Below are 26,755 nucleotides of genomic sequence, written 5' to 3'. Positions count from 1 at the left end.
AAAAAAAAATAATTTTGTTTCTAAAAAATATTTTCAATTTCATAAATTATTTTCTACTCTAGCAAAAATAAAAGATGTCTCTTAAAAAACATTTTTATTCATAAATCAAACACTAAAAATTATTTTTGAAAATTTTTTTGTACTCACCAACCAAACATAAGAAAATAAATCCAAAATCTACTTGTTTTCCGAAAAAATATTTTCCTTCGTACTAAACGCACCCCTAATCTTGATATTTGTACGGATTTTTTTAAATAAAAAATTTTAATCTTGATAATTAAAAGTTGATTAGAAATTAAAGCCAAGTTCTAGTAACTTTCCCTTTTTTTAGATTACAAGTTCACATTCAGGTTCAGTGCACTGCAAAATACAACTTGTTTTTTTCTTTAAGACTCTGAAAAATGTCATGTTGGTACTTCTTCTAGTCCGTACTTGTCAATCAATTAAAAATATAATAATATTTCTGATTTTGTAACTTAGTTACATATATATATTTTAATAAATTACGGTGGAATGGTAAGTATTCTGTTTATTTTTAATTTGAATTTTTCTGAATATAGAATCGTCTTTGTTAGAGGACATATTATCCTTCAATATGGGATTTTGTGAACCGGATAGTAAATAAAAAAATGTTTTTTTTGTTATACTTTGATTTAATATAGATTTTTAAAAAATATTTTGAATTTATTATTTTAAATTAAAAATACGTGAATATGTGATGTGAAAAATAAAACTAAAAGTTAATCGAAAAGGAAAACAATATCCTTTTTAGATGGATTTTTAGAAAAATCAAACAAATTTAAGTAAAGAGGATATATTATTCTCCTTAAATGAAGAAGAACAACTAATTCAACCACAATAACAATCAACAATTAAGATCGAAGCCGATTTCCACAATCAATAATTTAAATGAAAATTATAAATAAAACTCAAGTAATTATTTTGTTTACATATAAATGAGTAACGGTTAACGATTAACGAGTAAGAGTGTCACGATCCAAACTATTAGGATTGACATCCCCACTAATCCTCTGGTGCGAGGACTATTACTACAACTCAAACAAATAAATTTTATAAAAAAATGAGACATTTAAAAATACGGAAGCAGGTTTAAATGACAACAAAAATGGAGTTCCCATATACTCCAAGGTTTTAACAAATAACTGACCAAACTAATGCAGAAGAGCAACCCCTAGTACCTGAAAGTCATTGTATCAAAATTCTACTAACGACAACTCTAAGAGTAAGGGGTACAACCACAAAACTCAACAACACCTTAAACAAATAGTCCGAGTCCGAAAAGAGTGGACTTAAACAAGAAAGGTCCATGGCAGCCTGAAAGAACATACTCACCCTTGAATTCGGTCACGCTCAATAGTCACCTAGCTGAGGTCTATCAGTAGTCACCGGAAGATGTCATGTACTCAACAAAGAAAGAGCAACTGCAGTATCAGTACACAACCACAATGTAGTGGTAGGATCACACAGCTATCCCATTAAGTGCAATATATGTAAGTCAATACAACATAATAATAGCATGCAGACACAGAACATATACAATATCATCATCATTTACGAACAACAGAGCATTTCACAATTCTTAAATATCACAGTTATATCAAGTAGTTGGTCCTCTCATGGAACCCAAACTCAAACACTTAGCATACCGGAACGTGTACCCGACCCAATGTTTATGTTTTAATATGACAATCGATCCCAATTATTTATGCCGGAATGTGACAACCGATCCCAATTATTTATGCCAAAACGTGATAACTATCTCAATTAGTTGTGCCGGAACGTGACAACTGATCCATTCAACACACCACAATTACAATAACAAGTATATTCTCAACATCATACAATCAAGAAGTGATTCATGGCATATAAAGTTATTCATCTATCTCATTTACAACAAGTGTGATCAATAATGCAACATTCGCATACATACATATATCATAATGAAGCAAGACCAAACATATATCACACAATCATAGAATCACAATTAGCTTGAACTCCCCTTTCTGGATTAGTTCCGCTTGTTCTAGGTCTACAAACAACAATTTATACGCAAGGAACGACAATCAAAGATCTAATTACCCAGATTATAATGAACTCTGTAACCATAGACCAAACTCATGATCCCCATACCCATATTAGGGGTTTTCCACCATAATTCCCATGTCAAAACCCTTCTTCATCAATAATAACCCAAGAAAATAGGTTCTACAGATCGAAAAAACAGATTTGAGGAGTGAAAACCTTATCTTTTAGCCTCAAGAATGGTGGAAAACTGTCAATAAGACTCCTCGGCTCGTTCCTTAGCCCTCAAAGTCGAAAAATGAAGAATAAAATGTTTTTGGAGTATATTTATGACTTTAAGTTGCACCTGCTCCGTCATGGCGACACTCACCCCACTACAACGACCTCGCCTGGCGGCAGAAATCTCGCCCAGTAGCTTGCACGGAACCAACGAGCAAAATTTAATAATTCCAAGACTCCATTCACAACACACCTTCAACCAACGACACTAAAAAAAATACCGTTCAAACCAAGATCAAAATTTCGGGAGTTTTACTCTCCCGAATTCAATTCCGTAAAGTCGTACGGGTTCCTTAACGTCTTGGCTATCTAGTCATATAATTAAAATCATAATTAGGTCTCTCATTTGTTACCAAATTTTCCTATATTTCACCGACTCCAATTTCGTCCAAATCTGAACTAGGCTGAGAAATCTCAAATTACTACGAAAAAGTTTTCTAACCTCAATTCTTTCCCCACTGAATTTTTCCTTCGACGAAAGTCAAATCGTTACAAAGAACTAACAATATATTAACAGTTAACAATTAATACTTGATGATTATTAGTTAGTAATTAACGATTAACGAGTATCGTCAGAAATAATTAATTCAACAGCGACCACATTACAGGTTTAAACTATGTGCCTAGCAATAATAGTAGTAAATCTATAGTAAAAATCATGAAAATTAAGAAAGATAATTAATTTATCTAAGATTCTATTTGTCCAAATCAAATCTAGGGTACATATTCAAGAATTAATATTTCATTTCTTGAGTTTTATTTATAATTTCACGTTTTAAAAAAAATACTAAATTTATAACAGAAAAGCAAAGGCAATTTTTTTATTCACGATGGATGAAAGTTTTTTCAAAATTCATTCTCCATAAAAAGAAATCAAAATATAGAACTATCTAAAGATTACTTTTTTGATAATTTATATATCAAAATTTAACATTTCACAGTCATCACAAAAATAATTCAATAACAATAGTAAATCTATAGTCAAAATCACGAAAAAATGATGAAAGTTCTATCTTTATTAGAGCGATCAAAAATGAAAGTTATAAATTTCATCTCAAATTTCAAAATAAAATTCGTATATCCTAAAAAATTAGAATTTTATAATTTGAGTTCTATTTATGATTTAATATTTTAAATGCAAAATAATTTTATTACAGAAAAATAAGGGGGAAAGTCACCCCGAAGGATAATCAGTTATAATAAAAATCATGAAAATCACGGCAAAAATATCTTTATTAAAACAATTGAAAATTTAGAAAAATGAAAAATATTTTTTAAAATGCTATTCTTTTTCAAATCAAATCTATAGTATATCCTTGAGAATTAACATTTCATTTCCCAAATTTTAAATTTTAAAAGTTCTTTCAAAATTAATTTAAAAATAAAATAAAAAACTATTCTAAAAAATATGTTTAAATTGCGAAAATCACGGAGATAACATCTTTACAAACCAAAAATGGAGATAATTTCTTTATCAGAACATTTAAAATTTACTCAAGTTAATTACTCTTTCTTTACCAACATGGATTGTGGTGCACTGGTGGAAGCGTTTCACCCTTAACCAGAGGTCTCGGGTTCGAGCCCTGAGTATGGAGAAAATTCTATTGGAAGCGTCATCCCCAAATGAGCCCTGTGATTCGAATTTAATCGAAGCTCCAATGTGAGCTTCAGACGTCGGATGAAAAACCAAAAAATAATCTATCTTCCAATTACAGTAAATCACGAAAAGAAAATCTTAATTAGAACAATTAAAAATTCAGAAAAATAATAAATAATACTTCAAATTCTACTTAATTTTAAAATCAAATCTAGGGTATATACTGAAGAATTGACATTTCATTTCCCAAACATTAATATATTTTAAATATTTTTCCAAAATTAATTCTCCAAAATCTAAAATTATATTCGTATTAATCTTAGTCGGAATAATTAATTTTTCTTCAAATTAAAATTCTTAACAATCACAAAAAATGTAGTGAAAATTACAATAATTCTATAATTAAAATCGTGAAATTCACGGAGATAATATTTTTATTAAAAAACGGAGATAATTTCTTTATCAAAACATTTGAAAATTAGAATATCGATAAATATTATATCAAATTCTATTTTTTCCAAATTAAATCTATGGAATATGCTTAAGAACTAATATTTCATTTTCTGAACGTTAAATTTAAAATGTTCTTCCAAAATTAGTTCTTCAAAAAAAATATCCTCAAATTATGTTTGTATTAGTCTTACTCGAATTAATTAATTTTTCTTCATATTAAAATGTCAACAATCACCACAAATGTAATAACAATTACATTAATTCTATAATAAAAATCATGAAAATCACGGAGACCATATCTTGTTTATTTAATTAAAAAAAATGATAAATATTACTTCAAATTCCTTTTTTTTTTCTTTCAAATTAAACTAGTTATATGCTTAAGAAGTAACATTTCATTCCCCAAACTTTGAATTTAAAATATTTTTCCAAAATTAACTCTCCAAAAAAAAAAATCTATTTTAAAAATTATATTTGTATTAATCTTAGTCAGAGTAATTAATTTTCTTCATATTAAAATGGTCAACAATCACCAAAAACGTAAAACTAATTATAGTAATTCTATAATTAAAATTGCGAAAATCATGGTGAAAATATCTTTATCGAAACAATTAAAATTTCGAAAAATGATAAATATTATATCAAATGCTATTTATTTTTTCCAATAAACTCTAGAATATATCCTTAAGAACTGGAATTTCATTTTCTGAACTCTAAATTTTAAAAGTTCTTCCAACATTAATTCTCCCAAAAAACAATTATTTTAAAAATATAATTGTATTAATCTTACTGAGAGTTATTAACTTTTTCTTCATTTTAAAATGGTCAATGATCACTAAAAACATAAAAATAATTACAGTAATTCTATAATTAAAATCACAAAATCTCGGAGAAAGTATCTTTATCAAAACAATTAAAATTACGAAAAATGATAAATGTAATTTAAGATTCTGTTTTTTTCCAAATCATATTTAGGATATATCCTTAAGAACTAACAATTTCATTTTGAAATCTAAGTTTATTTTTTATAAAAAAATAATTCTCCAAAAAAAATATTCCAAAAGATAATTTTGTATTAATATTACTTGGATTAATTAGTATTTCTTCGTATTAAGATTGTTAACGATAACTAAAAACATAAAAACAAATAACAGTAATTCTATAATAAAATCTCAAAATCATGGAGATATATCTTTATCAAAACAATTAAACTTTATAAGATTGATGAATATTATTTCAAATTCTATTTTTTTTTTCAAATCAAATCCAGGGTATATGCTTAACAACTAAAATTTCATTTTTTTCAAATCAAATCCAGGGTATATGCTTAACAACTAAAATTTCATTAATCAGACTCTAAATTTTAATTTTTTTTTGAATTAGTCCTAAAAATCTGAGTAATTAAACTTTCTTCATTTTAAAATGGTCAACGATCACCAAAAACGTAAAACAATTACAGTAATTCTATAATAAAAATATCAAAAATCAGAAGAAAATATATTTAGTCAAAACAATTAAAATTTGGAAAAATGATGAATATTATTTCATTTACCGAACTCTAAATTTTAAAAATTCTTCTAAATTAGCTCTCAAAAAAATTCTACTAAAAATTATATTTGTATTAATCTTACTCTAAGTAATTATTTTTTCTTCATTTTAAAATGGTCAACGATCACCAAAAACGTAAAAACAATTACAGTAATTCTATAATAAAAATCCCGAAAATCACGGAGAAAATATATTTTTACAAAAAAATTATAATTTAGAAAAATGATGAATATTATTTCAAATTTCATTTTTTTTCCAAATCAAATTATTGTGTATTCTTAAGAACTAACATTTCATTTACCGAACTCTAAATTTTAAGAATTCTTCTAAATTAGCCCTCCAAAAGAAAATCTCTTCTAAAAATTATATTTGGGTTAATCTTACTCTGAGTAATTATATTTTCTTCATTTTAACGATCACCAAAAACGTAAAAATAATTACAATAATTCTATAATAAAAATCCCGAAAATTACGGAAAAATATATTTTATCAAAATAATTAAAATTTAGAAAATGATGAATATTATTTCTAATTTCTATTTTTTCCCAAACCAAATCTAGGGCGTATCCTTAAGAACTAACATTTCATTAACCGAACTCTAAATTTTAAAAGTTCTTCTAAATTAGCCATCCAAAAAAATGAACTCTTCTAAAAATTATATTTGTTAATATCTTACTCTGAGTAATTATTTTTTCTTCATTTTAAAACGGTCAACGATCACCAAAAATGTAAAAACAATTACAGTAATTCTATGATAAAGATCCCGAATATCACGGAGAAAATATATTTTGTCAAAATAATTAAAATTTAGAAAACTGATGAATATTATTTCAAATTCTATTTTTTTTCCAAATCAAATCTATGATATATCCTTAAGAACTAATATTTCATTTATCGAACTCTAAATTTTAAAAATTCTTCTAAATTAGCCCTAAAAAAAAATCTCTTCTAAAAATTATATTTGTGTTAATCTTACTCTGAGTAATTATTTTTTCTTCATTTTAAAATGGTCAACGAGAACCAAAAATGTAAAAATAATTACAATAATACTATAATAAAAAATCCCAAAAATCACGAAGAAAATATATTTTGTTAAAACAATTAAAATTTAGTAAAAATAGTAAATATTAATATTTCAAATTCCATATTTTTCCTAATCAAATCTAAGACACACCCTAACATTTCATTTCTCGAAATCTATAAATAACAACAATTTCCATCTTCGAAGTACAAAAACTAGGTTTTATCAGCATCGTTTTTCCTGTTCATTACTTATTTCCTTTCGAAAACATCCTTTCTATCCCTGCAAAGACAGAATTAAGACCTATCTACAATTTATCGTTTCCAGACCATACTAATCTACATTCTCATAATAAATTTACGTATACTCTAATTTACATATATTCTATCTTTTTCAGACCCGATGACCCCACGTTATCGTAAAGTATGAAAAGTAAAGTAAACCAAGGGGGAGAAAAAAGAGAAAATGAACCGGACAACAATACGCGGTTTAACCGGTATGATGTAAGCAGCAGAAAAAAACCGGTTTTTGTGAATGATTCAATGAATTTTGCAAAAAATGGAAAAAAAGGTAATGATTTATGTTTTTCATGGATTGACACCTTAACAAACACATTTTTTTTTCAATAAAATAATATTTTTGAATAATTTATTTTTTAAAATTATTTTTGTGTGTATGTGTATATATATATATTCAGTGCACCATAACAATTGATAAAGCAACCAAAGAACAATACTTGTTCTTTTTTTTCTTCTCTACTTTCAACTTTCTTTCTCTTTTTTTCCCTACTTAGATAGGGTTTTTGTTGAAATCTTGAACTTTTTCATGTGTAATGCAAATCTTGGTTGAAGATAAAATTTGGGGTTTGTTGTTCTTGGTGCAAAGTTTGGTTTTTTTTAATTTCCTTTGGGGGTTTTGTGTTGAAGAGAATCAACAACCATGTCTACTCTTGTTAATTACAGTGGTGAGTTTTCTTTGTTTGTTTTCATGTTTTGGATTATGGGTTTTTGAGTTTTATGGAATTTGACATTTGGGTGATTTAGTTTTCATAGAATAGAGTGTTCCATGGATTCTTGATAGTTGATATGAATATGAAGGGTGTAAGGAGTTACTAGAAGAAGAAAAAAAATTGTTGCTTGGGAATTTTAGTAGCTCATGTAGTTGTTTGGTTGGTTATTCTGAACTTTTATATTGTAGATCCTTGCCCCATTTCCCCCAATTTGAAAAAGATTAAAAAGTTGTTGCTTTGGCTTTGAAGATGTTAATCTTGCTCCTATATAGAATTTTTTTTTATGTTTTAGTAAGTTTTTTGTGTGTATATTGTTTAGATTGGTGCTTTTTGATAAAAGGTGTGAATTTTGGTCCTTGTATCTAAGAATTTGTTTGTTGTTTCAACTTTTGATCTAAATAGGTAGATCTTTGTTCTATGTTTTTTATGTAATGAGTTTTCTGATATGGCTACACTTGAAATGAAGTTAAAGATAAGATTTTTGTAAGAAATGGGCATGAAAATTATAATCTTGGGAATTTTGGTATGTGTTTTTGGTGGAAAAGATTGTTGATGAAGTTCTTGATGTTTTGATCTTCAGGTGATAATGAGTTCTATAGTGGAGGATCACTTTGTTCAGCTGATTTGGGTCTTATGTTGGCTCTTGGTCATGTTGATATTTACTGTCCTGTTAGTAAGAGGGCACGCATTAGTGGCCCGTTTATCGTTGAAGAGAGGACTAAGAATCCATCCATTGAATTACTTCCCAATGAATGCCTATTTGAGATCTTCAGAAGACTGGAAGGAGGCCGTGAAAGGAGTGCAGCAGCTTGCGTTTCTAAGCGTTGGCTTATGCTCTTGAGTAATATGAGGAGCTTTGATATCCGCCATACTAATCTTTCAGCTGCTAATGGGGCTTCGGATGATACGAAAATGGCCTCAGCTGATGAAGATCAAGTTGAGTGTGACGGATATCTTACAAGGTGTTTAGAAGGGAAGAAAGCTACAGACATTAGGCTCTCAGCAATGGCAGTTGGAACTTCTAGCCGTGGGGGTCTTGGAAAGCTCTCAGTTCGGGGGAGCAACCCCTTTCGGGGTATTACTAATGTTGGTTTAACTGCAATCGCCCACGGTTGTCCGTCTCTTAGGGTTCTTTCATTGTGGGATGTTCAGGATGTTGGAGATGAAGGTCTTATGGAGATTGCAAGAGGATGTCATTCATTAGAAAAGCTAGATTTAACTAAATGTCCCTCAATTTCCAACAAAGGTCTGGTTGCAATAGCAGAGAATTGCCCAAGTTTGACGTCATTGACGATCGAATCTTGTAAAAATATTGGAAATGAGGGCCTGCAAGCTATTGGAAGATGTTGTACCAAATTAGAGTCTCTTACTATTAAAGACTGCCCTCTTGTAGGTGATCAGGCGGTTGTTAGCCTTCTGTCGTCGGACAATACCAGGTTGAGGAAAGTGAAACTTCATTCTCTAAACATAACGGATTTCTCCCTTGCTATCATTGGACACTATGGAAAGGCGATTACCGATCTTAATCTGTGTAAACTTGAGCACGTAAGTCCGAGGGGGTTTTGGGTTATGGGTGCTGCTCACGGTTTGCAATCTCTGGCTTCTTTGACAGTCACTTCATGCATTGGATTGGCGGATGAGAGTCTTGAAGAAGTGGGAAAGGGCTGCACAAATATTAAAAGCATGTGCTTTCGAGAGTGTAAACTTGTTACTGATAGTGGACTTGTTGCGTTTGCTCAAGCTGCTGGATCTCTCGAGCATCTCTTGTTGGAACAGTGCGACAAGATCACCCAAGCAGGCATCCTAAATGCTGTTTCAATCTGCAGCAAGTTGAAGTCGCTTTCCCTGGTGAAGTGTTTGGGAGTCCGGGATTTGCCTCCACAAGCTTCCTCCTTGTCTCCCTGTGATTCTCTCCGATCTTTGTCCATCCGAAGCTGTCCAGGATTCGGCAGCACAAGCTTAGCTATGGTGGGGAAGCTATGTCCCCAGCTTCATCATTTGGATCTCAGTGGGCTTACTCGAATAACAGATGCTGGGCTTCTCCCACTTTTGGAGAGCTCCAAGGCAGGACTCGTCAAGGTTAATCTTACTCACTGCATGAACGTGACCGATGAAGTGGTGCTCTCATTAGCTAGGCTACACGGTGAAACTTTGGAATTGCTGAATCTTGATGGATGCAGGAAGGTTACCGATGCAAGCTTGGTGGCAATTGCTGATAATTGTCTATTACTTAACGATCTTGATGTTTCGAAGTGTTCAATAACTGATGCGGGTGTAGCTGCTTTATCTCAAGGAGTGCAAATGAATTTGCAGGTTCTTTCACTATCAGGTTGCTCCATGGTAACAAACAAGAGCTTTTCGTCTCTTAGAACATTGGGTGAGAGCTTGATTGGTTTAAATCTCCAGCACTGCAGCTCCATCAGTAGCAGCAGAGTCGAGGCTCTTGTTGAGGACTTGTGGAGGTGTGATATCCTCTCCTAAAAGCCAACTGGAGCAGAAGGCTATGCATCATCCAAAGGTGTTCGAACTACGAGTCCTAGCTATTTGGTTCATTAATCTTGATGGGATAGAAGTAAACATGATTGTGGTTTTTGGCTAACTAATGGCCTTGTGATGCTCCAGTGGCTTTGTTGTTTTCCAGGAGGCTATGACAAAACAACTTTCTCCATCATTTTTTGCAGGCTTCATCTACTTCAAAGCTTGTTCCACTTCGTTCAGTCTCCGGTTTCACACGGAGGCTGCCTCTTTACACAACCACGGTATCCTGAGAATACAGTTACCTAAGTCCTGGTGCTAAAGTTTTCACTAGTGTTGCTCCTTATCCCGTCTTTCGTGGATGAACTAATTATGCTTCTCTTAAATTTACATGGATATCATGCATTCGCCTTGGGTATTAGTACTACACTGCAGAATCAGACAGTCTTTCATAGTTCTAGTATGTTAGTTTTCGTATTAAGAAGTCGTCCTCGTTGTTATAGTTGTTATAAGTGTCTTACTTCCCGTTTTAGTCTGTAGTTGAATCGAACGATTTCTGTAGCATGGTGTCTGTTAATCTGGAGCTTGGTCATGGCAACTAGTCCATCTAGATTGTTTTTCTAGTGTTCAAGTTCTAGTTTTTGATAGGATTGTCAAAAGTCCTTTGATTGTACAGGTTCCTTGTCTTTCAGATTTGTACTTTGCAACTACTTTGTTATGTCTAATAAACTCTGTTTAGTTTGTCTAAATTGTGCTTAATGTTTTTTCGTCCTTATAGTTCTCTCTCAAAGTTTGATTATTCATCCCTACTTGTATGCTAGTGTTCTCGAAAATCGATAAATTCATCGATTGATCGATCGGTTACTTTTGCCTTGTTGGTTGATCAAACTATGGTTCAATTCTAAAAGCTTGCTTGAGGAATGCCAACAATGGGATTCACTCATATATATCATTACACTTTTTTTGGAGTCGGAGTCTATCGGAACAATTATCTATCCTCATGACTTCTGTCAGATTATATCGAGTGTGTTATTGTTGTTGGAATATCTGTAGGTCCATCACATACCAATATTTTAGGGATTTGTTCTAACTATACATTGCACCTTTGCTTCACTTTATTTGGAAGTAAAAAGTAAAAACTATAGGATACACATTAGATGTCTTTTTCAGAGTAATATTCCAAAGTCTTAATTTCAACACGAAAGGTAAATTCGTAGAAGTGCGATATTGTTGGAATATGATAAAACGAATATATTAAAAGACACATATATTGTTCTTCTAAATTTTTCATTCTTCAAATGTTACTTGAATTGATCATTTCTTTTAAACATCACGTAACAAATACGAGCTGATTAGATACGTGCGGTTAAAAAGTTTGGTAATACACTATATAAGTATAGGGGTAGGCTTGAACATTTTTGAAATGAAAATGTGTGTCCAAGTTTGAAGTGCATTATTTATGGTAACAAAGTTGTTTAACAATACTTCTTTTCTTGTACATCACCTTTGACATCTCAATGTATACAAAATGCAAAATTCAATGTACTAGATTTGTAGGTCCACTATGGACCAATATTTTAGCAATTTGTTGTAATTATTTTTCTCTGTGTACTTTGCACCTTGATTCACCTTTTTTGGAAGTAAAATTTTAAAAAATATGGGTGATTGGGTGAAAGGGATTGAAAGGTTGCTTCAAGAATGTTAAAAAAAAGGGATTTGATCATATATGAGATCATTATACGGTTATATTTTGTTTGAGTCGAGAGTTTATTGAAATAATATTTGTATTCTCATAAAGTAAGATTGATGTTATATTTTATCAAATTTTATTTGTGAGATTAGTGTGTGTGTTATTGTCGTTGATTGAACTGTAACAATGTGCACACTGAAAATTATTTCAAAGTAGGGAAAATAGGCAAATATATCCATCAACTTTATGATTTAGAGCGGATATATTGTCGTTCCATTTGTCTTTGATATAACATTGACATCTTATAACGTGTAATGCAATATTCAATGGACCGATGATTTAACTATTTGTTCTAACTATTCTTTTTGGAGGTAAAATCTTAAAAATATGGCATATACATTATATCTCTTCTTCAGACAATGTTAAAATATTGTTGGGTGCAAGTGTTAAAGTTCTACAGAGTTAAATTTTTATCAAAGTTCGCGTAATCGTAAAGATATGACACCTAGGCGTAACTCAATTCCAAAAGTTAGTTCATGAGGAAATTGTCCAAGTCTATATAAGGAGATCATCATTCTATTTTCCAACCAATGTAAGACTTTTATTACTCTAACACCCCCTTCACGCTCAGGCCCTACTGAAACGTGGATCGAAAGTCCAAATAGGGATGAACCTGACTATGATAGCATGTAAAGATATGTTACCTGGACCTTACCGTACCCAAAAGTTACCTCATGAAGGGAGGGTTTGCCCAAGTCCATATAAGGAAACCACAAACCATTCCACAATCAATGTGAGACTTTTACCTACACTAACAATAATCATAAGATTTAATAAGAGGAGGTCTAAGGGAAAAAGTTCGGTAATATACTATCGGGGTAGACATGCACATCTTATTTAAGATCTCTCAAGCAGGTTGATACTAGGCACTAGGGTACGTCTGATCTGCGAAATATCAATCAATCGACTACGACTCAATTATAAAAATTAGTGCCAAACAACCATTTAAAATCAAGTACACAATTTCCAGGTGAAATAAAAAACTGCTTGAAACATTTTTCAAGTTGAATATGTGTGTGTCCAAATTTGAAATGCCTTCTTTATGGTAACAAACAACTTTGTTTAAGAGTACTTTTTCTTGCATATCACATTTGACATATATGTGTATAAAAATGCAAAGATTCAATGGACTGAATTTGTAGGTCCACCAATATGGACCTAAAATTTAGCAATTTGTTTTAAATATTTTTCTCTGTGTACTTTGTACCTTGCTTCACCTTTTTTTGGAAGTAAAAATTATAAAATATGGTATACATTTTACTATTAGATGTCCTTTTTGGACAAATTTTTCAAAGTGCTTTAATTTGTGATTTGAATGTTGTCTGAAGAAAATGTTGAAATGGACTTCGATCATTTGCTACATTTTATTTATGTTTTAATTAGTTTGAATTGTATGGTAATTCATAATTATGAATTCAATGATAATGTGATAAAGTTGCATTATTTACAACTAGATTCTCATTCTAACCTTATATGAAGCACACTGATTTTTTCTCTTTACATTACAAAAAGAGTGACAAATAAACGTGTACACAACTTTATTAATGACACCATTTTGAGAAAAAGGATAAAAAAAAAAGATGTAATTCGTTTCTATAGTACATTGTTCACTTCCACCTTTACTTATTTTGTATCCCATTATTATGTTCAATGTAGAGATATATTATGTTAACATTGAACATAAATGTATTAATTAAAAACCACAATAATAATACTATCTACAAAATAACCTCAAAAGTGAAATTATTCTTCAAAGTTTATGGAACCATCTCAAACAACTACTATTCTTTGATGCTTAAGCCAATGTTAATGTCAACAAGTCCATATGACTTCTGATTTTGGGTCAAATTTTAGAAAGATTTAGTTTTAGGATACTTGAAATTGTGTATTATCTCGTATATATGAGTATCAAAGTCTTTTAAACTCACATAAAATATTATAAAGAATTTAAATAAAAAAAAAGTGTTGGCTTTATAAATGATGAATATTATTAAAACTGGACAATATGAACATATAATTATTACATGTGTCTACTTTCTTCGATTGTGGGTAAAGAATTTTAGAGAAATACTCAATCCTTAAATTTTGAAACATAAAACTTTTTAACTTTCAATTACTGCATTGTCTTGTATAGCATATATGCATGACATTTCAAGAAGTCAAGTACCAATAGTTATTGTTCAAGATTTGTATGATAAGGAAACAATCAGATGCCTAAAATAAGTCTCTAATAAGAAATCTTAAATATTTGTAAATGAACACCAAGTAGTTTACAATTATTACTATTATTTTTACATACTTTTTGTTTTTAATGTAGTATTTTTAAATGATATAAAATATTTAATTACCATCATATTTTTTTTATAATATAAAAGTAAGAATTAATTCTAGTTAACAAGATGTTAATCACATGATTACAGTACCTTTGGATGTTATTGTAAAAATCTTATTTATAAATATGAAAATTTGAGTTATTTAATTCAAAGTTTTAAGATACCAAAATAAATCATTTTTTTCTTATACTAATCTTGAACAGTTTTTTTACTTAACAATCTTAAATATTATTTTAAATGAAAAAAATCATTAAATTCAATATAATATAAAAGTAAAAATTAATTCTAGTTAACAAGATGTTAGTCACATGTTTAAAGTACATTACCTTTAGATGTTATTGTAAAAATCTTATTTATTAATATGAAAATTTGAGTTATTTAATTCAAAGTTCTAAAATATCAAAATAAATCATTTTTTTCTTATACTAAGAACAGTTTTTTTGCTTAACAATCTTAAATATTATTTTAAATGAAAAAAATCATTAAATTCAATATTAAAAGTTTTGGGCCTTAATGTTGTGATGGCCGAAGAAAACACTTTACTAACTTCACCCTTTGAACTACTCATGAATTAATGAGCACACTACTCGTCAAAGGATATGATTTATTTCTAGACAACTATTATAATCATAAAATCATGTAAATACTAAAAGCTATAACAACAATTATAAGGAGGTAACTTAATTTAAACTTGAGCTACATGTAATTTTGAGAGCAAATTAAATAATATAATCTATATCTATCAATCATAGGATTACTTTTATCAATAAGTAAATTATATGTGATATTAACTTGTTGTAAGAGGACCCAAATAAGTCATAAGTAAGCTTCCAACTTTCAAATTACCTACATGTTTTCAAGAAGATATATGTAATAAATAGAGCTACTCATAATTTAGGTGAAAATTGATACGAATTAAAAAATTGAACATATATATATATATATATATATATATATTGTATACATTTAAGTTATTGTCGGTAGACCTCGAAATTGGGAAGTTCTTATTGACCTTCTATGAAATGAACAACACACTCATGAGTTCCCTAAAAAATTTTGTATTCTTTGTAAATCTAAAACTTGATATAGATATTAAAATCTTTAGAGATCCATCTTATCTATTTGAACGAGTTAAAAAAATAAATTAAATGTGATTTATTAAAAACTTACTTACTTGATATGTACTCGAATTAATCCAAAAAATGCATCGAGATGTGGATGTTACTTGTTCAGATGGAGTCCTTTTTGCTGAAGTTAGAGATCATTCAAGGGAAGAAGTTAGATTGTTAAAACTCAGAATTTGAAATATCAGAGCTACTTTGAGCAAAGAAGATAGTTAATAGGGATCTAGATTCAAGAAGCAACTGAATCAAAGCCAAAGAAAGGATTTCTACTCAATTTTTACTTTTTCCCAAAATGAAGTCCTTAATTTTCTTTTTCGAATTTATTCATTTTATTTTACTCTGATATCATTTTTTGAAGGAATAAAGAAAAGAAAATGATTTAAATAAGATTTATTAAAGACTTACTTACTTGAAATGAAATAAAATTACCTAAGAAGATTCATCAAGTTGCAGAGCTTAATTCTTCGGGTGGAGCCCTATTTTCCTGAAGGTAGAGATCATCAGAGAGCAATTAGATTGTTAAAGCTCAAAATTTGAAGTATCAGAGCTAAATTGAGCTGAGAAAATAGTTATACGAGGATTTAGATCGGAGAAGCAGCTGAATCGAAACTAAAGAAAGAATCTCTACTCAATTTTTCTTTTTTTCCAAAAAGAAAAACTTAATTTCCTTTTCAGAGTTGTTTCTTTTCTTTTACTTTGACGTCATTATTTGGATCGGTACTTTTGGCTTGACCCACTATTTTTGGTATATATGATTATTTTAGGCAAAATTACATAACTAAACATATTTCACAATCATATACACTATCGTTACTTATGCTTTTAAAATATTACATATCTTATCCCTAATTAAGAATTTCCTATCATATATTGAAGAAAATACACTTAGATACATGTATATTTGCTACTGATACATAAAAATAAGGAGAAAAGCAACCGATTAGGGAGGAGGCGAGTGAAACTTGTTTTGTATTCCACATTCATGTAAAATCACATTAGATACATGTATATGTAGTAATTCAAGAAATACTCATTCTCGCATAAATAATTACAGGTCATAACTCATTTATTAATGCTGATGATTTTCGCTTAACTGATACTAAATCAATATTGTTTATTTTATTGGTATCATTAAGACTGATAATTTTTCTTAACTAATACTAAATCAGTATAATATATACTTTATTAGTATCATTAAGATTTCTTGTTTAGAAGTTACTCATTAGGCAATATATAATTTTAAAATATATAATAAAGAAAATATTATTGTTGCATATAATATGTATTCCTATAACATGTTTATTAAAAACTATATCATTACTATATATTTTATGTATAATAAATATATATCAATATATATCAAATGTATAATGTATATACGCTAAATGATACAGATATTATACAATTCTTACACACTATATATTTAAGGAAAATTACACGGATAAATAAATATATACTATTTAATTATGTAGTATAATTATAGTTTAATCAAATTATCATTCACCACTAATTTACAATCATAATTACGTGGTTAGCGTCTATATTTTATATAATTTTGCTCCTAATTGAATAAATTCAGAATTTGTATAATTAACATTTCTAATAATATAAATTCAAAATTTATATGATCCAGTTTCTAATAATTGTATAAATTCAGAATTTTCCTAATTGTATAGATCGAAAATTTATATATAGTTACTCTATTTTGTATATAATTATCATGTTGATACATTTGATTTGTATAAATTTTGAAACTTTTTCTAAATATATAAATAGTACAAAATTTGTATGTACTTATCTTGTTTGTATATTGACAAACGCATTATATAAATTAAAGTAAATTATACAAATTAAAATATCTATAACAAATAAAACTATAAACGTAATGAATCAAATTATAGCTAAAGAGACTTGTTAAATTTAATCTCTTCAATATTTATGAAATCTCCATATGTATACACTGGTGAGAATAAATAGAGATAGTAAAAAAAAATTATCCAATCAAATATGTACCAAAAGATAATAGATCTGAGTAATTCATGGTGTTTATAGGTGAACTGGATGAAGATATTCAACATCTATAGAAATAATATTGTTTTTTCACTTGGACACTTATAATATATTTATAACATAATTTTAAATTATATAATAAAAAATAATTTATATAACACATATAATTAAATTTTATTGATGAATAATATATTTATCGTATGTTTTAATATACATTGAGTCAAATTCTCGTAAAAAAACATAACATATTTATAATATATCTATATTACATTTACTTTTAATACATAGTACACATTTATCACAATATTGGCTCTTACAAAGTATAATAAGAAGTGCAATTTGAATAATATAACGCTTCATTATGACAAGTACTTTTTGAAACAATAGTTAATTATTAAGGGTAGAAATGAAAAAAATGACTAATTATTTTTTGATTGTGTAAATTAATAATTAATTAGGGACAACTATTTTTAGCATATCTGACAAATAAAAGTAAACGAAAAGATATACTTACATTAGTGTAAATAATAACAAATAAAAAGTATCACTAACGTCAATTAATTATTTTATCAAAGGAGTAGTCAAAATGCTAAGTTGTTATACATTTTTTCATTTATTTACATTTTGATAGACAAAAAATGAATATATGATGAAATGTTAATTGAGGTAATCAGGTACGTCATAGTTGCTAAGAAAATTAAAATTGAATCCTAATTTATATCACATTTTTTCAATTTTATAGAGTCAAATAAAGAGAGTTTATTTTACCACAAATCATTTATACACCTTTTACATAATTTAAATTATTAATTAATGTAATTTATAAAATATTTATATATTTTTAATTATATATATCATTTTTAAATAATTAAACGTTACATGTCTGAATTCACAATTACACTAATTGAAACAGATGAATTAAATACTAATTGATACCTCCATTTCAATATATTCAATATGGCACACTCTCTTTTAGTCTATTTAAAAAAAAAGTTATTTTTTATAATTAAAAATAATTTCTAAACACGTAAATATCTAAGATTTGTTTTTGATTTATATTAAGAGGGAAGGAATTATTTTTTATTTTATTTAAAGAAGAATTATTTACATCATTGCTCACTACAATCCACAAAAACAACAAAAAAAAACCATGTTCTAGCCTCCAATAGGTAGAAGAGCCCATAGTTTTCATTTACATAGTAAAACAACTAGTGGCTTTCAAAATTTTGATTATTTTTTTTTCAACTTGTTCAAAACTTTAATTCAATTCTTGTTTGTACCACAAGAAATGTCTTTTCATTAACATGAAAGGCTAAGCCTTTAATTACTATAGCTAGTAGTATATATACACATATACATAATTGTTAACTTCTATAAGTAACAAATTAATTAATTGAGTTCCCTTATATAATTTTATTGCAAAGTTTGATCATCAATCATCAATCATGAGTAGCTTTAGTGAAGAACAAGAAGCTTTGGTAGTCAAATCATGGGGGTCTATGAAGAAGGATGCTGGTGAATGGGGTCTCAAATTCTTTCTCAAGTAAGCACACTATATAATTATTACTATATTACTTCTGGTTTGATCGTTTCAATTTGTTTGTCTTTATTCTCGATATTCAAGCACACTATATAATTATTACTATATTACTTCTGATCTGACCGTTTCAATTTGTTTGTCTTTATTCGATATTCACGATTGAATAAATTTAATGATGATGTTTAGGATATTTGAAATAGCACCATCAGCAAAAAAGATGTTCTCATTCCTCAAAGATACAAATGTGCCATTGGATCAAAATCCTAAGCTCAAGATTCATGCTAAATCTGTCCTTTTTATGGTAACTACAATGACATTTACTATTATTTTATTCCGTTTCTTCGTTTCAATTTAAGTGTCTTATTTTTATTTTTTTTATTTGAAAAATAATAAAAGAGTGCATTTTGCTATGTTTAATAAGCTTACAATTCAAATAGCTTATGCAGTTACATGACAATTTTAAGATCATAAAATTTTGGGAAAATGCATTAGTAGCTCCCAAATCTATGCTTGAAATTCCATGACACACTTATACTAAAATTCTATTACCCCTGAATTTTCTATCCCTTTTCGATCTACGTGGCACTAGCTTGAAAAAAAATGTCAACATGCGTTAAGTCCACAAGATAGTGTCACGTAGGTCGAAAAGGAGAAAAACATTATTTATAAAATAAGTTCAGGGGGTAACAAGACCTTAATACAAGTTGTCTCTGAGATTTCGAACATAGGTTGGAATACTTGTGCATTTTCTCTAAAAATTTTAACGATATTTTAATATGTGATCTTCTTCTCAACCCATTTTTTTCTGCATCCTATATAACATGCTTTTAGATCACAAGATTAAATTACGTAAACTTTTATGCATATTAGTTAAACATCACAAAATTCGATAATTATCTTTGACTTTTTTTATAGTAGATTTCTTTCATTTTTGTCTCATCGGCCAAACTTATAATTATTATCGGTACTAAGCATGCATTGATTATGTATATTATATGTATAAATATATTTAAATATACAAAATAGATTATTTGTTGACTATTTTGTAAACGAGATCCCTAAAAAAACATTCAGTCACTTTTTAAACTTTGTATTAAATCAAACTAAGAGAAACAAATTAATTAAATTATAGTGACAATATTATTTTTTTCTTCATAATTAAATTGTTTTTTTTTTGTGGCAGACTTGTGAAGCGGCAGTTCAACTTAGAAAAGCTGGAAAGGTTGTGGTGAGGGATTCTACTCTCAAAAAAATAGGTGCTACACACTTTAAGTATGGTGTGGTTGATGAGCACTTTGAGGTATATATAAATATAATATTATAACAACGATTATAGATCCTACTTATCAGATTATATTGCGTATATATGTTATTATTGTATCCTCTTGAATATTATTCGAAATGATATGTATAAGATATAGTGTTTACAGAAATAGATTTTGGATTCGATTCAATTTGAAAAGCTAGCGTAAGATATGATGATTGTCCAAGTCATATAAAGAGACCATTCTGATCCTCGATGGGGGACTCCTCGACCCCCAACCCTTCACGTCCTGGACATTTGAAGCATGTGTAGACAATTAAATTAAGATGATTCTAACTATGATATCACGTTTTTTAAAAATAATGAATCTCGAGCCTAATTTAGTCCTTAAGAATTAGCCAAAAAGTGTAAATTGCTCGGTTTGAATAATTAGTACACTCTTCCTTTTAATCATCGATGTGAGACTCTTCGCGGAGTAAATAGATGTCGGAAATTAAAATTCTACCATTTTGGTTGATAGGTAACAAAATATGCCTTGTTGGAGACAATAAAAGAAGCAAGTCAAGAAATGTGGAGTGTTGAGATGAAGAATGCATGGGGAGAGGCCTATGATCAATTGGTTAGTGCTATCAAGACTGAGATGAAGTAGCTAACCTTCAAAATCCAATAACATTAGTCTCGTAAATGGGGTCTGAAATCAAAAAATTGATATACTCATATTATATTTTTTATTTTTATGAGATAAAATGATTGTTTTCGATTGATCATCAGTTCAAAATACTTGTATTTCGTTCAAAGTTTTATAATCTAATTTGTGTGCTATGTCTTTTGTATGCATTATCTAAGGAATTAATTTGGTGTATGAATTTTATTTTCTAGGCATGTATGTATCAAAGGAATTAATTTTAAAAAATAAGGAAAGTAATAACCTTCTCTATAAAAAAAATGTTTTTAATTATTAATGCATCTAAGATAAATCCTTTAATTAGGTGTACTTTTTGTGCTTCAGCAATATTGGTCAAATATGCTATGCTACAATTTTAACTTATTACAACCAATAGATCATTGAATTTTAAACAATTACAATTGACATAAGTTTTAATGGTTAATTGTCAGTTCATTTTTATATGTTCAATATTGATTAAAATTTTAGTAAATTTTAATATTATATTTTTTGGTATAAAAAAATCCTTAGTAAAAAACGTTTTTTCTTAAACAGGATTTTATGCAAACATAAATTTAAATATAAATATCAAACCTTAAATAAATGATTTTGATGTTTTTTAATAATAATATCAGATGTTCTTTTAATATTGATAATACACTTGTGTCGTAATCAAAAATTAATTATCATATTTTTTTTGTTGAAAAAATAGGTTTTAGTGGCAACTTTTAGTTGTCACCAAAAATTAGCGGTGGCTAAAATCAGTGAAAATCTTTACTGGCGATATCTTGAAATTTTGTGGCAATAGTTGTCGTTGCTAAAGGTCAAGTTTCTTGTAGTGAAAATCTTAGTTGAAAACGCTTAGGTGGATGGATTAATTAAATGTTAAAATCAAAATCAAATTGAATCAAATAAAAAATGTTGATTGTTCTTCAATTTGATTTCATGTTTTTATTTTCCGTGAACACACACCTACCTAACGTTCTGTATTATTATTGGGTCTAATTATCTTATATTTGAGGAAAATGAGTTGATTTGAAAAATATTATTTCAAAATATTGTATCCAACTAAATATGAAAAAATCGAAAAATATTTTTCGAAATATGTTTTCCTTCGTACCAAACACACCCTATATTGTGCAGCCCAATAATAATTCATAGAAGAAGGCCCAAAATGATCCGAAGCCCAACTTACAATTTTTTTCATTAAACATATATTTCTATTTTAGCCACTTTGTAATTACATTTGTAGCCATCCTTTATGTATAACTACACATAATAAATGAATAATTACGGATAATATAGTTTAACACTCGTTTTATTATTTCCAAATATTTTGTTATCACTTTTTTCGTCAAAATTTATATGATATAATTTGATTTAATATAAATTTAAGAAAGAATTTTATTTTAAGAAACTTGTATCAAAAAACAAGTCAAAGATCTTTCCTAATTATAAATCATTTTATTAAGGATAAATATAAACATTTAAAAGTTAAATTGTTAGTAGATATACAAATGTATCATTTCTTTTTAGATTACTTAAAAAAAAATGAGTCATATAAATTAGGATACCGAAAGTAACAAATTTCAAAATATTATGCCAACTTGTTGAAAGTTCAAAACTTAATTTCAACCACAAAGCTCAAAATGAGTTTTTTTTTTTTTTTAGTTTCTCACTTGGTGTCTGATATCTACATTAGAGTTAAGTTATTTTAAAGGGAAAAGGCACAAGTACCCCCTCAACCTATGCCCGAAATTCCATAGACACACTTATACTATACTAAGGTCCTATTACCCATAAACTTATTTTATAAGTAATTTTCTACCCCTTTTCGCCTACGTAGCACTATGTTGTGGGCCCAACATTGGTTGACTTTTTTTTTCAAACTAGTGCCACGTAGGACGAAAAGGATAGAAAATTACATATAAAATAAGTTCAGAAATATAGTAGAACCATAGTATAGTATAAGTGTGTCTCTGATCGTGTAAAGCTGAAGGAAACATTTTCTACCAAATTTTTTACCAACATGAAATTTGCCACACCACTTGATCCTTTAACTAATCCCATTTTGGATCCTAATGATCTACTCCAACTCACCGTCCTTGGATTATATTACCAATATACTTTTAAAAAAACATGTCAAATATGTATAATTTAATCAAATTTATTTACTAGTATGATTAAAATATACAAAAACTTATATATTAATTATGTATATTATATTTAAAAATATACAAAATCTATCCATTATTGGCTATTTTATAATCTATATCACCTAAAGATGTTGAGCCCTAGATATTCCTTTAACTTTTTTTCAAAGTCTTCCAACACATTATATATAGCTTTTTAAATTTCAATACTTTTTTATTTCTTTTGATAGGAGGGATAAATAATAAATAATTTTATGATTAAATTTATGATAGATTTATTTTATGTTTGGTTTAGATAAATCATAGGATAACTTATTTTAAGATTTTAGTATTATTTTTAATTTTTATATCACATTAAAGTTAGAGCAACAATTCTGAAATAATTAATCCTGAAATAACTTGTACTCAATCAAACGAGCATGGAATAATTGTTTATTTGTGTGCATTGTTTTTGCTTTTTTTTCTTAATCTTGAGATAACTTGTTCTCAATCAAACGAGCGTGGAATAATTGTTTATTTGTGTCCTTTGTTTTTGCTTTTTTTTTTCTTCAATTAATATTACATGTTGAGGAAAAGGCCAATAGAACCAATTAGCATAAGTGATCTGGTATTGTGTGAAAAGATTCCAAATTCAAGCACTTAAAACAATCATTCTATCTTTTAAAATATTAGAATATAATAAACATGCAACTTTTTGGTTTTGGCATATTAATTTCTTCACAACTTTGTGTTGTAGGTATATAATCTATCAACATGTATATGAGTCATTATCTCATGAGTTGGTGGTAATTATGTCTCTTTGAAAAGTATAAACTAAGTGAATAAAAACACATTAATTTGTCTCTACTTATGTCATTTGATCATCATGTCCATAATTATCTCATTATATAAACCCTAAAACCCAAGGCAATATAGGAATACAACTTGCCCTTTCAATTTGCCTAAAGAATATAACACAATAGCAATGAAAAACTTGAAGAAGAATAATTGTCATGTTCTTCTCGTGTCATATCCAATGCTAGGTCACATAAATCCATGCCTTCAATTTGCCAAGAGATTGGTCAATTTAGGAGTACAAGTTACCTATTGTACTAGCCTATCAGGTTTCAATCGCATCTCTAATCTCCCAACTGTAAAAGGACTAAGCTTTGCTCCCTTTTCTGATGGCTACGATGGTGGTTTTAAGGGATCATTCGATGAGTACCACTTATTTTATAATTCCGTGAAGACGTATGGTTCTGAGTTTGTGATCAACATGGTATCAGAGCATACAACAAAAAAGAATCTTGCTTTCACACGTATTATCTACACTACCCTTATGGCTTGGGTCGGGTCAGTGGCCAAGATCATTAATGTCCCATCAACACTTTTTTGGATTCAACCAGTCACAATATTGGATATCTATTATTATTACTTCACTGACTATGCAGATTCTTTCAAAAATTGTCCTCAACATCAATCTCTAGAGCTACCAGGGTTGCCTTTAGCTCTTAATCCTCGCGATTTTCCCTCCTTTGTTTTCACAAATGTGAAGTATAATGATTGGGCAACGCAATCTATCAAAGAACACATTCAACTATTGAATAGCGAAGAAAATCCAAGAGTATTAGTGAACACTTTTGATGCTTTAGAATTTGATGCTCTTAGGGCTTTGAAGGATAGTGTGACAATGGTGGGAGTTGGTCCTTGCATTCCTTCAACTTTTCTTGAAGGAAAGGATCGTTTTGGTACTTCTTTTGGATCCGATTTACAATCAATATCAAAAAATTACATAGATTGGTTGGATGAAAAGCCTAACGAGTCTGTTATTTACATAGCATTTGGTAGCTACGCCGAGATATCAAATCAACTAATGGAGGAAATAGCCCAAGGATTATTAAAAAGTGGAAGGCCATTTTTGTGGGTGATTAGGAAAGGCATAAAGGGGGAAAACCCCAAGGAAAAGTTGAGGTGCAAAGAAGAATTAGAAAAGCAAGGGAAAATAGTGACTTGGTGCTCACAAGTGGAATTTTTACATCACCCTTCTGTGGGTTGTTTCTTGACTCACTGTGGGTGGAATTCAACTCTAGAAAGCTTAACTTCTGGCGTGCCTATTGTGGCATGTCCACTTTGGAATGATCAACTTTGTAACGCTAAACTCATTCAAGATGTTTGGAAAATCGGAGTCCGAGTTAGTGTTAATGATGAAGGTATTGTTGAAAAGGATGACTTGGAGAGATGCATAGATGTTGTGATGAAAGGAGAGGAATGTAGAAAAAATGCCCAAAAATGGAAAGATTTGGCTAAGGAAGTTATGAAGGAAAATGGTTCATCCAATTTGAATATGCAAGCTTACGTTAATGAGATTTTACTTGGTCATAGCTAAATTTCTTTGAAAAAATACAACATTTGATAATATGTTTCTTTAAATTTAAAGAATAATAAAATTAAAGTGTAATAATAGCTAATGGCAAGCCTTTTCTTATTCTAAAAGTGAACCATGGCTTATATGTTATTCTAAATAATCCAAGAAAGAAACGTTAAATTATTTATATCTTTGAAGCCAATTGACTAAAACTATGCCCTAATTGGAGAAAATGCAATGGTCGTAAACTATATTGAAATAAATCTATGACAATAGATTTTCTTTTAAGCGTATAAAATATTTATTTTTTAAATCGCTAATTAATTAGTATATGTTTTATAAATATTTTTTGCAACTTTGTTTTTTTGGGCGATCATGTTTGAACCATGTATATCTAAACCTTTTCATGTATGTTTGCATCTCAATCATACATGATTTAAATACTTTTGAAAACGAAATAAAATTTCAGAATATAAATTTCATACCTCATAAAGAACAACACAATTAATTACCAATTTATCAAAAATAAAATAATAAGTCTAACAAACTTATTTAAATATTTTAAAAATCTTTTTTATGTTTGCACTTTAGTCATTCATACATGAATGAACTATAGGTAAAAATGGGCTGCAATTTCAGGCATGTGAATCAAAAAGTTTCCCAAAAGAATAAACTATTTTAAAATTTAAACACCCAAATCTATTTCAAATTAGCTTAGATTTGAAATATAAATGTCATGTATAAAAAAAAAACTTTAAATCTTCAATTAGCTTATAATATACTACCTCCGTTCCTAATTATTTGTCCACTTTTTCATTTATAATTGTTCCTAATTACTTGTCCATTTTGACAAATCAAGAAAGGACAATTTTTTTTACCTATTACACCCACAATTAAATGACTAATTACTTTGAAAAATGTAGAACTTTTCATCCACTTCATAATTAATAGGAATAAAATGAAAAACTCACTACGTTATTAATTATTTTCTTAATAGGTGTGCCAATTCAAAAGTGGACAAGTAAAAAGGGACAGAAGGAGTATATAACAACAAATCTAACATAACTCATTGAACACCTTTTCATTTTTTATTTTATATATATATATATATTGAAAGACTTTCTCATTATATCATATAGTAAAGACAC

At 28.6% G+C, this 26,755-nt stretch overlaps 3 protein-coding genes and 1 long non-coding RNA gene across 6 annotated transcripts; 3 read left to right on the top strand and 1 right to left on the bottom strand.

Moving 5' to 3' along the window:
- Nucleotides 1-1,065: 1,065 nt before the first annotated feature.
- LOC107025984 lies at nucleotides 1,066-16,359 on the bottom strand. 3 transcript variants are annotated; one of them, XR_003579154.1, is made up of 4 exons: nucleotides 16,208-16,359; nucleotides 16,062-16,116; nucleotides 15,683-15,756; nucleotides 12,495-12,921 (listed from the first exon to the last, which is right to left on the bottom strand). It is a non-coding gene; the product is annotated as an uncharacterized LOC107025984 (long non-coding RNA). The 3 variants fall into 3 exon arrangements; XR_001457503.2 differs by lacking the exon at nucleotides 12,495-12,921 and adding an exon at nucleotides 1,066-3,952 and having other exon boundaries at nucleotides 16,062-16,359; XR_001457502.2 differs by having other exon boundaries at nucleotides 16,062-16,359.
- On the top strand, nucleotides 7,640-11,174 carry LOC107025983 (EIN3-binding F-box protein 1-like). Its single transcript, XM_015226801.2, has 2 exons — nucleotides 7,640-7,905; nucleotides 8,531-11,174. The coding sequence occupies exons 1-2, from the start codon at nucleotides 7,881-7,883 to the stop codon at nucleotides 10,429-10,431; spliced, it is 1,926 nt and encodes a 641-aa protein (XP_015082287.1). The 5' UTR covers nucleotides 7,640-7,880; the 3' UTR covers nucleotides 10,432-11,174.
- A 2,626-nt stretch (nucleotides 16,360-18,985) lies between the features above and the next one.
- Nucleotides 18,986-21,312, top strand: LOC107024622 (hemoglobin-2). Its single transcript, XM_015225610.2, has 4 exons — nucleotides 18,986-19,185; nucleotides 19,369-19,483; nucleotides 20,366-20,482; nucleotides 20,967-21,312. The coding sequence occupies exons 1-4, from the start codon at nucleotides 19,088-19,090 to the stop codon at nucleotides 21,093-21,095; spliced, it is 459 nt and encodes a 152-aa protein (XP_015081096.1). The 5' UTR covers nucleotides 18,986-19,087; the 3' UTR covers nucleotides 21,096-21,312.
- A 2,915-nt stretch (nucleotides 21,313-24,227) lies between these two features.
- LOC107025556 (UDP-glycosyltransferase 75C1-like) lies at nucleotides 24,228-25,752 on the top strand. The gene has a single exon (XM_015226338.1). The coding sequence runs from the start codon at nucleotides 24,228-24,230 to the stop codon at nucleotides 25,626-25,628; it is 1,401 nt and encodes a 466-aa protein (XP_015081824.1). The 3' UTR covers nucleotides 25,629-25,752.
- Nucleotides 25,753-26,755: the final 1,003 nt, after the last annotated feature.

Source organism: Solanum pennellii, chromosome 7, assembly GCF_001406875.1.
Source record: "Solanum pennellii chromosome 7, SPENNV200".
Lineage (NCBI taxonomy): Eukaryota > Viridiplantae > Streptophyta > Magnoliopsida > Solanales > Solanaceae > Solanum > Solanum pennellii.
This window is presented reverse-complemented; position numbering and strand designations above follow the sequence as displayed.